Consider the following 14,113-nt stretch of genomic DNA (forward strand, 5'->3'; position numbering starts at 1 on the left):
AATTAAACCCGCCTCTCGGGTTTATTCTAAAATAAAACAAAAAAACAAAAATTAATTCTAAAAATCCAGAACTAATAAAGGTAAAGCAAATGTAAAGGCAGATAACTCACCCCTCTCGCAGGAGCGGGACCAGTAACCGGTGCCTGTGCAATCGCAGATAAAGCGATTCCATCCTTCTTTGCACACACCTTTGTTCTTGCACGGATAGCTGTCACACTGCTTGACTGGCATCTTGTTGCAGGAAGGTTTGATGCCTGCACCATTCTGGGCCTCAGCAATTTGTCTGATGTCCTTACTGCGACCGTCAATGAACAGGTCCCGAATGCATCCCACATAGCCGTAGTTTAGCATGGCGGTCCATAGTTCGGTGGGAAGGATCAGGCCGGCCCGGTTATCAGGGAGGCCGCCTAGGTACATGTCCCCCTCCAGGTCCAGGATCTCATTTTCTCCACTGGCGGTGAACGGAGTGCGACGGCTGTTAACAGATATGGTGCCTAGGAATTATCAAAAGAGAGAAAAAGGTTATATGAACAATCTCAATATGAGCAGTTTGGTTCAATTTTTCGGAAGAGACACGATCGCTTTATATGATGAACAGATTGTATTTAGGCTTTTATTCACATATAAACATTCATCACACACATCAGATATGGTAAACAGAAGCTCAAGCACACTTGCTTGATGTGCGAGAACCAATGAGGTTCATTCTCGTGTGTTACGCAGCACGTTTGAGCTTCCGCGAGAACCAATGAGATTCATTCTCATGTTACGCAGCACGTTTAAGCTTCCGCAAGAACCAATGAGGTTCATTCTCGTGTGTTACGCAGCACGTTTGAGCTTCCGCGAGAACCAATGAGATTTATTCTTGTGTGTTACGCAGCACGTTTGAGCTTCCGCAAGAACCAATGAGATTCATTCTCGTGTGTTACGCAGCAAGTTTGAGCTTCCGCAAGAACCAATGAGATTCATTCTCGTGTTATGCAGCACGTTTGAGCTTCCGCAAGAACCAATGAGATTCATTCTCATGTTACGCAGCACGTTTAAGCTTCCGCAAGAACCAATGAGGTTCATTCTCGTGTGTTACGCAGCACGTTTGAGCTTCCGCGAGAACCAATGAGATTCATTCTCGTGTGTTACGCAGCAAGTTTGAGCTTCCGCGAGAACCAATGAGATTCATTCTCATGTGTTACGCAGCAAGTTTGAGCTTCCGCAAGAACCAATGAGATTCATTCTCGTGTTACGCAGCACGTTTGAGCTTCCGCAAGAACCAATGAGGTTCATTCTTGTATGTTACGCAGCACGTTTGAGCATCCGCAAGAACCAATGAGGTTCATTCTTGTGTTACACAGCACATTTGAGCTTCTGCAAGAACCAATGAGATTCATTCTCATGTTACGCAGCACGTTTGAGCTTCCGCAAGTACCAATGAGGTTCATTCTCGTGTGTTACGCAGAACGTTTGAGCTTCCACGAGAACCAATGAGATTCATTCTCATGTTACGCAGCACGTTTGAGCTTCCGCAAGAACCAATGAGGTTCATTCTCGTGTGTTACGCAGCACGTTTGAGCTTCCGCGAGAACCAATGAGATTCATTCTCGTGTTACGCAGCACGTTTGAGCTTCCGCAAGAACCAATGAGATTCATTCTCATGTTACGCAGCGCGTTTGAGCTTCCGCAAGAACCAATGAGGTTCATTCTCGTGTGTTACGCAGCACGTTTGAGCTTCCGCAAGAACCAATGAGATTCATTCTCGTGTGTTACGCAACACATTTGAGCTTCCGCAAGAACCAATGAGGTTCATTCTCGTGTGTTACGCAACACGTTTGAGCTTCCGCGAGAACCAATGAGATTCATTCTCGTGTGTTACGCAGCAAGTTTGAGCTTCTGCAAGAACCAATGAGATTCATTCTCGTGTTACGCAGCACGTTTGAGCTTCCGCAAAAACCAATGAGATTCATTCTCATATTACGCAGCACGTTTAAGCTTCCGCAAGAACCAATGAGGTTCATTCTCGTGTGTTACGCAGCACGTTTGAGCTTCCGCGAGAACCAATGAGATTCATTCTCGTGTGTTACGCAGCAAGTTTGAGCTTCCGCAAGAACCAATGAGATTCATTCTCGTGTTACGCAGCACGTTTGAGCTTCCGCAAGAACCAATGAGATTCATTCTCATGTTACGCAGCACGTTTGAGCTTCCGCAAGAACCAATGAGGTTCATTCTCGTGTGTTACGCAGCACGTTTGAGCTTCCGCAAGAACCAATGAGGTTTATTCTTGTGTGTTACGCAGCACGTTTGAGCTTCCGCAAGAACCAATGAGATTCATTCTCGTGTGTTACGCAACACGTTTGAGCTTCCGCAAGAACCAATGAGGTTCATTCTCATGTTACGCAGCACGTTTGAGCTTCCGCAAGAACCAATGAGGTTCATTCTTGTGTGTTACGCAGCACGTTTGAGCTTCTGCGAGAACCAATGAGATTCATTCTCATGTGTTACGCAGCACGTTTGAGCTTCCGCAAGAACCAATGAGGTTCATTCTCGTGTGTTACGCAGCACGTTTGAGTTTCCGCAAGAACCAATGAGATTCATTCTCGTGTATTACGCAGCATGTTTGAGCTTCTGCGAGAACCAATGAGATTCATTCTCGTGTTACGCAGCAAGTTTGAGCTTCCGCAAGAACCAATGAGATTCATTCTAGTGTAACGCAGCACGTTTGAGCTTCCGCAAGAACCAATGAGGTTCATTCTCGTGTGTTACGCAGCATGTTTGAGTTTCCGCAAGAACCAATGAGGTTTATTCTCGTGTGTTACGCAGCATGTTTGAGCTTCCGCGAGAACCAATGAGATTCATTCTCATGTTACGCAGCACGTTTAAGCTTCCGCAAGAACCAATGAGGTTCATTCTCGTGTGTTACACAGCACGTTTGAGCTTCCGCGAGAACCAATGAGATTCATTCTTGTGTGTTACGCAGCAAGTTTGAGCTTCCGCAAGAACCAATGAGATTCATTCTCGTGTTACGCAGCACGTTTGAGCTTCCGCAAGAACCAATGAGATTCATTCTCATGTTACGCAGCATGTTTAAGCTTCCGCAAGAACCAATGAGGTTCATTCTCGTGTGTTACGCAGCACGTTTGAGCTTCCGCGAGAACCAATGAGGTTTATTCTCGTGTGTTACGCAGCACGTTTGAGCTTCCGCGAGAACCAATGAGATTCATTCTCGTGTTACGCAGCAAGTTTGAGCTTCCGCAAGAACCAATGAGATTCATTCTAGTGTTACGCAGCACGTTTGAGCTTCCGCAAGAACCAATGAGGTTCATTCTTGTGTGTTACGCAGCACGTTTGAGCTTCTGCGAGAACCAATGAGATTCATTCTCATGTGTTACGCAGCACGTTTGAGCTTCCGCAAGAACCAATGAGGTTCATTCTCGTGTGTTACGCAGCACGTTTGAGCTTCCGCAAGAACCAATGAGGTTCATTCTCGTGTGTTACGCAGCACGTTTGAGCTTCCGCGAGAACCAATGAGGTTTATTCTCGTGTGTTACGCAGCACGTTTGAGCTTCCGCGAGAACCAATGAGATTCATTCTCGTGTTACGCAGCAAGTTTGAGCTTCCGCAAGAACCAATGAGATTCATTCTAGTGTTACGCAGCACGTTTGAGCTTCCGCAAGAACCAATGAGGTTCATTCTTGTGTGTTACGCAGCACGTTTGAGCTTCTGCGAGAACCAATGAGATTCATTCTCATGTGTTACGCAGCACGTTTGAGCTTCCGCAAGAACCAATGAGGTTCATTCTCGTGTGTTACGCAGCACGTTTGAGCTTCCGCAAGAACCAATGAGGTTCATTCTCGTGTGTTACGCAGCACGTTTGAGCTTCCGCGAGAACCAATGAGATTCATTCTCGTGTTACGCAGCAAGTTTGAGCTTCCGCGAGAACCAATGAGGTTCATTCTTGTGTGTTACGCAACACGTTTGAGCTTCCGCAAGAACCAATGAGGTTCATTCTCGTGTGTTACGCAGCACGTTTGAGCTTCCACAAGAACCAATAGGGTTCATTCTCAATCTAAATTCAATCTGTTCATCATACTGTATAAAGAGACCGTGTCTCTTCAGAAAATTTTGACTAAACCGCTCGCTTCATATAATTCGTTTTAAGATTTCTTTTATGAACTTGGTGAAAATGTGGTAGTTGCGTGTCAATGTCAATGAAGGGACAGAAATTTCTCAGATTACTTCAAAAATATCTTAATTTGTGTTTCGAAGATGAACGAAAGTCTTGTGTATTTGGAATGACATAAGGATGAGTAAGTGATGACTTTTTTTTTCATGTTTGGGTGAACTAACCCTTTAGTACCAAAATGACTAAAACTAAAACAAAAATAAGTAAAAACTGAATAGAAATATTTAAATAAAACTAAAACTACTCTTTATTTATTTATTTATTTATTTATTTTTTAAAAAAACTAAAACTACTATTTATTTATTTTTGAAATAAATCTGTACTACTCTATTGCAGTAAAGCTAATATTGTTGGCACCTTAATGATAAATTGCTTGTGATTTTTTCTAATTCATTACATTAAAAATGTTTGATAACCAAAAATGTCAAACTAAAATTAAAAAAAAAAAAAAAAATTCCAATAAAAAATTATACACATGATGCTAAAATAAAACTGGTTAGAGGACATAATTAATGGTAAAAATTATTTATAAAGTAAATAATGTTTAATAAAGTAATAAAGTGAAGATGATGTTAAAATACTTTCAAAGTAGGCCTACATACTTTTTTCTTTCCTTTTTAATGGGGAGAGACCGTAAACTAAGCTACTTTAAATTACTGCCCTGCGTATTTCAGCAGGGTTCAGACTCTCAGACAGTCTTTCCTGTGTCTCCCCTGTGCACAAGAGACAGAGATAGGGATAGAATGACCACCATCCATAGACTATAAGATAGAGGGAGTGGGGGGGCTATGAGAGGATTATTTTCTATTTATGACCTCATTGGGAGTGTGTGAATCTTGTAAAGCGGCGTCTCTCCTACAGACACGCAGATGTAAACAATGCATCCCATGTGGGGAACCAGGGATCAATGGGAATAATCTCTTCAGAACTGACACTGGTCCAGTCACCCACATGGCTCTGTCTAAAACCTTGCATTATTGATATCCTCCAAGACCTCCCAAGGGCCCTGTGCTATGAAGTGATATGGAGTAGTCGTCGATCGATTCAGAAACAGAGTGCCAGCGATTCAAGGGCAATGCAAGAAAGAAAGAGGTGAATGAGGATACAGAGAAAGACAGAGGCGATAAAATCTAATAGAAAGTTCTGTCAAAGTAGATGTGAAATGAAAATGTCAGCCTGCTTTGGACTAAATGTGTCCATTATTGGTGACTAACCACTGTGCTTTTTGTTTAAAGCTGTTATCTTTGGGCTGCAGAGCTTAACGCCCATGGAAAACACACAAGCAATTACAGTATCCAACCGATTCAATAATGAAACAAAGTGGGAGTTCTTCATGTGCTTAAAGTTAAAAATTGTTTTTCAAAAATAAGACACAATTTATCACAATGTCTTTATTTCTAAGAGCGTATAACCCACATCGAAAAATGAAATATGGAAATTTCTCTTAAATTTCACATATAATGTTAGTAAATACTGTAGCAATTTAGATGTACAAAGCCATTTTCACCCTCTTTCATTTTCACCCTTTCACCCTCTCTCTGACCTTTAGGCCTAACCTGTTAATATGGGCACCAAAAAAAATTGTAACTGCTTTTGTGTGTGAAACATGCTTGATATTATTAAAATATTTCTAATTCTCAAGTATTTACATTTAATGTACTTTACATTTGTTTATCAAGACATTTTACCCTAAGTAACGAAAGAGAAAAATCACATTTATCATAAAGGTGCCAAAAATACTAACTTTACTGCAAAAGACAGTAGTGCAGAAACAAACAACAAACAAAAAAAAAATAAATGTACTGGATTCAAGTCATTTATTAAACGTGTTAAGCATGGAATAAACAACTCTTAAGTCTGTGTGAGTGTATTTGTCTGAGCATCCACACACTGACCTGATCTTCCATCACGCTGGATGTCCACATGGTACCAGGCCCCGTCGTTCACCTTGTTCTGTGTGGCTTTCACTTTGATAGTCCCAGACCCCATGTCCAGTAGCAGGTACAAACTTCCATCCAGAAGCTCCACTGCAAAAAAGTCCACTTTTGTGTTCTTTTGGCTACGGGCGTCCTTTCTTTCCTGCGGCTTCCCGTGGGTGAAGAGAATAAGGCCGTTTGGTTCAGTTGTACGGAAATCAAAGGAGATGGAGCCCATGCGTTTCGGTGTTCCACTTAGGTAGGCTGATATAAGGCCTCGGGCGTCTCGAATGAGATGGGGTCCAGGGTGGCCACGTTCTCGCACCTGAACACCACATCTCCCTGGATCTTCATTTTGGGATCCACAATGCGGGCGAGCCGGGAGAGTTCCAGTCCTGATGTCATTGTTTTTGTAAACAACCTGTGCGGATGTAAGCAAATAATCAGTGAAAGATGATGATATATGAGATATATTCTTTATCTGGTTTTTGAAGATAATGAACATGAATATGCAAATTCTTTTTTTTTTTTTTTATGCTGGATGCTAAATAGAGACACCAGCAAAGGTGACTTTATTCAAATATGACCTGTGATAATACCAATAGGCCAGGCCACTGCCTGCAAATGACTGTCTCTCAGTGGTAATTGACTCAGGCTGCGCTGGCACAAGCATGTGGGTCTGGTTTCCTTGATAACTATGGTAATGGGTTGACAAAGCTGCAATGGCACTTTCTGCCACAAAAGCTCCAAAAAAAAGTCCTGCCCCCTGCCTGCTACCCAAATCTGACATTGTGCTCTGGGTCCTAGTGCCTGTCAGTTGAAAGTAAGACACCAGTTATGTGCTCTTAGCATGTGCTTAAGAGTTTTATATGTGGTAATGGGCTATCTGGGATATTTTTTGCTAAATTTTTGTGCATCACTAATTTAGCACAATCTGACCATACACTACATTTAATACAGATTAAACCAGCATAGAGCATACTGTACCTGCAAACACCGCAGAAATTCGCCAGAGTGTGAAATTGCCCATTTAAGCTAATTTCTCCTAGAGAAGGAGATCTTTATTTTGTGGGTACATTTTTAGAACATCACTCTGTTTGTGAGCGCATGCGATCGTCACAAACGCTCCAGCCCTGATATTACAGTTAATCCTGGACGTTGCATGGCGTAAATCAAACATTTTCTCAGGTACAGGAAGGGCGGAGTGGAATGGAAGGATTTTGTTCTGTTCCTGAAGAAAAGCCACTGCAATTTCCAGGCTTTTCTCCTCTGTTGTGTTTCTTATCTGATAGATCATAAATATCATTCTCCCTGAGGGGGATCCATTTCTCAGACAAAGCCATACGTCGGTTCCCCACATCTCATACAAACATCGTCATTTTTCTCCACAAGACTAAAACTGCTAGCTGAGGTCGCTTATTGTTCTTTCAAAAACAGTATTTCTCCTCCATAAACCATCATCGTACTGTTCGATAGATTGACATAACAGGCTCTGTTAAAACTCTAACATCGTGAAAGTAAGATTACTTAACCTGCAGACATTTCAAGCACTTATTGGTCTAGAATCTGGAGACCATATTGTAGAAGTCCATGTCTTAAATACTAGCATGATGGTGCAACATGTATACATTTTTTTTTTTTTTTTTAATCAACTATATTACATTAAAAACTAGAATTTTTGAAATCCACACACACACACACACACACACACACACATATATATATATATATATTTATTAGGGGTGTGACGAGACAGGTAGCTCACGAGATGAGACGAGACTCGAGATTGAGTTCACAAGGCGAGATGAATGTCATTTCAGATCTACTTTCTGAGTATGAATTATCATATGCAGTAAAAGACAACAATACTCAAGCACTGTAAAACGTTTTGCCACAAACTTAACTGACTGACTTCCCTCCTGTATGATTTCATTCGATTCTCTTCAGACCTTATAGCTGTACATGATTTATGAGCTTCTACAACTTTTGACCTCCTAACTGAACTCCTTTCCACAAATTGATCATAGAAATAAAAACAGTATAAATAAAAATGGTAACACTTTACAATAAGGTCTCATTTATTAACATTAATGTATTAACCAACATCAACAATGAGCAATATATTTGCTACAGTATTTATTAATCTTTGTTTATGTTAGTTAAACATAAAAATAGTCATTCATGGTTAGTTCATGATAGTTCACAGTGCATTAACTAATGTTAACAAATGAAACCTTATTGTTTGTGCTTAATAAGATTAAGAAACGGTTATTCATCTTTATGGTAACACTTAATACATAATCGCGCTCTCTCAATATTCAAAGTGCAAATAAGACCAAATTTTTCTTTGATACAGAGCTAAGAGATGGTTACAACTACACTGCCCAGCCTAAGATAGCTTTCATATTGAGAGATATATGCATTCATCAGGGAGCCGCTTTCAAAATGCGGTGTACTGAAATCGCATTTGAATGTGCGCTAGCGTTTACTTTCACTTTCGCGATCATGTGTACTCTGTGAATATGGAGCGGCGGCGACTGTTATCCAACTGAATTAAATGTTTTTTATTTAAATACAAAGCAAAACAACAGTGGAGACGTAATGTAAACGTAGCGGTGGCATATTCATTCCAAATCATCCTAACACTCTGTCATGGCAATATCACGAGACTACTTTTCGCCTCGACGAGAAATCGTCTCGTGACACGAGATCTCGTCACACGAGATCTCGTCACACCCCTAATATATATATATATATATATATATATATATATATATATATATATATTGGGGTCTGTAAGAAGTAGGGCTGTGTGATTAATTGTAATTTTTCGATTTCGATTTTGGCTTCCAACGATCATCAAAACAAGATGATTGACGTAAAACGTTTATTGTGCCGCTGCTATATTCCATCCAGTGCACCTTTCTTTCCTTCACAGCGAAGCACTTTCGTTCCTTCCTTAACTAAACCTAACATCCAAATCAGCCGAATATAAACAGTTAAGAAAAAACACGTATGTAACAGAATATTGGATCCGTGCAGCTCTTAAAGTGACAGCAGCCTAATAAACGGTGCTTTAGGTTTTTCAGATAGCTTAAGCAGGTTTATTAGGCTGCTGTCACTTTAAGACCTGACGCGCATGATGCGGATCTGACACACATCCTATTTTCTCACAACGCTTCACATTCATTTAACACGAAACTCATTTAAGACTGTGCTTTCAAGGACACTTGACAATATGGGAATTTGGCATCATTTTGTGCGTTTTTGTTCGTTCAAGCGTGAAAGAGACCTCAATGTGGCGCTTGGCTGTCTCCAGCGGGTGTGTGTTCACTGAGAGCCACTTCACAAACAGTGTGTCAGTACAAATTTGAGGTTTGTGTGTGTGTGTGTGTGTGTGTGTGTCTTATCGTGCTTGGTTTAATAGCACTTGAATGAATGATAGCATTATCATATACAGTAGAGCAGCAAAAAGGATGACATCAGATAATCTCAGAATAAAGAGAGAAGATTTTGGAAATGGAGAATGAGATACATTGTATGCTACACATAGAATCCTTGCACAATCTCATAGGCCCAAATTTGACCTTGAGGATTTCAACATGACTGAAAACTGCCAGACACCGATTAGACAATGATTGCTGTTATTTGTAACATTATCATTTCTATTTATCCTGTCTGGTGCATTATTCATCACCTAAATCAAGTTTCATCTTGCAAATTGTCCACAACACCAGGGGCAGCCATAGTCTCTGACACAAATTGATACTCTGCAATTTGGTCCATTCTATGGCACTGTCATTTTGATGCGTTCAGGCGGCCCATAAAATGTCAGCCAGTTAATTCCGCTGATGAGGCGCTCAGATGTGAAATATCCGCACCCTTCCCAGAGTCTTGATTCTGTAACCTAGCTTGCAAATCATATTTAAGTTGTCCAAACGGTTAAACCTCTTTGCTGAAATATTCTTTAATTGCATTAATTGACTTTTGAAGCATGGGGCAAACCATAGAAGAAAAGCAAAAAAAATGGCCCTCATACAAAACAAACATTTCAACTGAGAACAAATATTTTTTTCCTCTGGGAAAACAAAAGGGTTACTAGAATAGAGTGTCCATAGAAATCTGACATTTGAATATAATGCCAGGGCTTTATCTAACAACACCTGGTGTGTAGTTTGCAGGGAAGGCAAGCAGGTGTAACTGAGTCTTCATCTATAGATAGACATGAGAAAACTCACACCAAGGACCTGTCTATCTCAGTTTTATGGATTCGGCCGCAAGGGAACGTAAGGATTGACTGGTTCCAGACACAGAAAGAAATTTGTTTGAGTGTGTGAATGGACTAAAAATTTCATCAGGTTGTTATCTTGCCTTGCAGACTCAAAAAGAAACTGGAAAAAAAGAAACAAAAAATAGTTAGAGCAATCTTTCTTGTGTAAGTCTTTGCTGTACAGCTAATTTACAACCAAGAGAAGCAATATGTTCTTCCCAAAGCTTCTGATTTAATAAATAAATAAATAAATAATAATAATAATAATAAAAGTGTAAAATCCCATGGCTTATTAAACATTATTATAATTTGTTTACGCAAAATGTTAAGGCAGCATCGCACACTTTATGTCTAAGACAATCCTAGAATGCTTCATGGGGGAAAAAAAATTAAATAAATGTGATTATAAATATAGTTCTATTTCATTATACTGAAACACATTGATAAATTATTATTTTAAAGGTGCAGTATGTAACATTGACAGCTAGTGGTTGAAATTGGTACTGCAGTCCCCATTAAAAATATTGGAGGGGGGGTTGTTTCTCCTGCCCCCTCCTCCTCAGACTTGACGCTCACGCTGGTTGCCAGATTGAGGACACGCAGCAGGAATAAGCACAACTGACAATGGAAGGCGACGAGCTTTAAGTTGATGAGTTCCATATTTTGATGACCATTATAATAAGCCTCTGGACATAGAGCTTTTTAGATGAATGCTGAGTTTTTTTAGGTCAGGTAGAATCTGCGATCTCTGACCTAGTTTGTTTGCTGGCTTCCATAGCTACAATGGACTACTTGCACTGAGCCTCGTGACGCACATCCTGTTTGATATATTACGGCTCAGTTGTTTCCGGTTATATATATTTTCAATGGGCTGTTATCACACAGCCCAACTAAACCCCTAAACACAACTAAACCCCTCTTAAAATGAGAGTCCTTGGGATGATTTTAAATTCCAGACATATTCAGAGATAGGAGAAGAGAAATTCTGATGATTACTGTGTACAGAACTTTTCAAACTCAACGGAACTTTAAAGGTGCCATAGAATGTGTTTTTAAAAGATGTAATATAAGTCTAAGGTGTCCCCTGAATGTGTCTGTGAAGTTTCAGCTCAAAATACCCCATAGATTTTGTTTTATTCATTTTTTTAACTGCCTATTTTGGGGCATCATTAACTATGCGCCGATTCAGGCTGCGCAGCCCCTTTAAATTCTCATGCTCTCCGCCCCGGAGCTTGCGCATGCCTTAAACAGCATAATCAAAGTTCACACAGCTAATATAACCCTCAAAATGGATCTTTACAAAGTGTTTGTCATGCAGCATGTCTAATCGCGTAAGTATGGTATTTATTTGGATGTTTACATTTGATTCTGAATGAGTTTGATGGTGCTCTGTGGCTAAAGCTAACATTACACACTGTTGGAGAGATTTATAAAGAATGAAGTTGTGAATTATACAGACTGCAAGTGTTTAAAAAATGAAAATAACGCCAGTCTTGTCTCCGTGAATACAGTAATAAACGATGGTAACTTTAACCACATTTAACAGTACATTAGCAACATGCTAACAGAACATTTAGAAAGACAATTTACAAATATCACAAAAAATATCATGATATCATGTCAGTTATTATTGCTCCACTTACCATTTTTCGCTATTGTTCTTGCTTGCTTACCTAGTCTGATGATTCAGCTGTGCACAGATCCAGACATTAATACTGGCTGCCCTTGTGTAATGCCTTGAACATGGGCTGGCATATGCAAATATTGGGGGCGTACATATTAATGATCCCGACTGTTACATAACAGTCGGTGTTACGTTGAGATTCGCCTGTTCTTCAGAGGTCTTTTAAACAAATGAGATTTATATAAGAAGGAGGAAACAATGGTGTTTGAGACTCACTGTATGTCATTTCCATGTACTGAACTCTTGTTATTCAACTATGCCAAGGTAAATTCAATTTTTAATTCTAGGGCACCTTTAAGTTTTAATTCAACATAAGCCATGATTCTTTCACCACAGGGTGTCAGCGCTCTACTAGTGATCACGATGCTGCAGTGTGAGATCAGAATGAACATAATATTATAATTTAATTTTAGTCACTATTCTGTGCCATTTTTTTACTGAAAATCATAGTTGTGCTGTCATTGCATTATTCTTTAAAATTAATTAAATATTTAACATCGTTAAGGTAGTTTTCACATTCATTCAACTATTTCAAACACTGGAATAAAAGAGCACCAACTCAAGCAATAGCCTACTGCTTGTACAAAAATTAACCATAGTTACTACACTCTTACTATAGTAAAACCATGGTTTGCCTTCATAAGTATTTGATTAATTATAACTATTATATGAAAGGATATACTGCTGTTTAATCGTCAGCTTGGTTTGTTTGTGCATGTCTTGTATGCTATTCTGCGCATTTAAATTCATTTAAATGAAAATTTAATTTAAATATAATGACTAAGAGTAACACACTGCTAATGAGAAGACGAGCAGTTAACGGCGGCAGGATAGTGGGGGAAATATATTTATTTATTATTCAAAATGCACATTTGGAAGCAAAATATAAACTTTTTCAGAAGGTTAGAAGATAATTAATGTTAATGCAGAGAATATGATTAATTGTTTAAAAAACATTTGGTAGCCCTAAAACGTAGTATATATATGTGCGTTTAACGCTGACCGGAAACGCTCAAGCCGTAATAAGTAGAACGCGGAAGTAGTTGTGCAAGTAGTCCATACACAGTGTTTTCCACCAAATAGAAACCCGGGCTGTCAAAATACTATTGGGTAAATTGGCAGCAGGCAGAATCACACAGACCGAAACAAAAACAGACATTTGAACGCACATTTCAAAGAATAACTGGCTGTAGCATTATTTTTTAGATGTGTATAAAAGCAAGTATGTGAACTTAGCATGTTTCCTAAATTTCTGCATATGATATTTTTGTGCTTTATTACAGTACAGTAAAAAAAACACCTTTACATTCAATTCAGTGTAATTATTCTTTTTAAATAATCTGATTAATTAATCATTTAAAATAAATTGTATCATAATCAAATTATTCAAATTAATTGAATATTTAATATTCAATTAACTGAATAGTTTGCCCAACATGTATTATTTATGCTTATTTGAGTATTGCATTGTTAGATTAGCAATGCACTAACATCAAATTAGAATCAATTGATTGGAAGAGCAACATCTGTGTGATGTCTTCTAGAGCAATCTAAATTGGTCACTTATAAAGTTAAGATGCTACCTAAGCAGACAGTAGGCAGCAAGTGAACTTACTAGGTTTTGGAACAGAGCTTGTGTGTAAATGGACTGAAGCACAGTCCATTCAATATATTGTATTATTGTGCACCGGGGTGTCAATTCTGCTGATAAAAAAATATTGAAACTATGTCTTTCCACAAAACCCCAGTGGATTGAAAGTCTGGGTTGTGAAAGACATCAAATCAAATGCTGTTTACTCTCAATAACTGTAATGAGCATGAAATAAGCTAAGGGACATCTGCTTAAGTTTGGAGCTAAGGTTCTGTTGTAGTACCCATGCTGTTGAGCTTAGAACTGGAAGAGCAGCTATGTACATTCTCAGGGTCCTCCTCATGCCCGCGGCCTCCTCTCTGCCAGAGCTGGGCCTACAGTGACACCTGCATTCATCATCCACAGCTGTCTGCGTCTACTATAAATCTCAGCCTACAGTGCCTACCCACCACTCTCAAGGAATTAATAGCCCCCAGGT

At 39.4% G+C, this 14,113-nt stretch overlaps 1 protein-coding gene across 1 annotated transcript in view; it reads right to left on the bottom strand.

Moving 5' to 3' along the window:
* The window catches only part of nrxn3a (neurexin 3a), a 376,344-nt gene that overhangs the window by 279,086 nt on the left and 83,145 nt on the right, over nucleotides 1-14,113 (bottom strand). The window contains 5 exon segments of the mRNA XM_048190779.1: nucleotides 111-494; nucleotides 6,070-6,334; nucleotides 6,336-6,362; nucleotides 6,364-6,483; nucleotides 6,485-6,511. Of these exon segments, the coding sequence (XP_048046736.1) occupies nucleotides 111-494; nucleotides 6,070-6,334; nucleotides 6,336-6,362; nucleotides 6,364-6,483; nucleotides 6,485-6,511 (823 nt within the window).

This window comes from Megalobrama amblycephala, linkage group LG5 (genome assembly GCF_018812025.1).
Source record: "Megalobrama amblycephala isolate DHTTF-2021 linkage group LG5, ASM1881202v1, whole genome shotgun sequence".
NCBI classification, from domain to species: Eukaryota; Metazoa; Chordata; class Actinopteri; order Cypriniformes; family Xenocyprididae; genus Megalobrama; species Megalobrama amblycephala.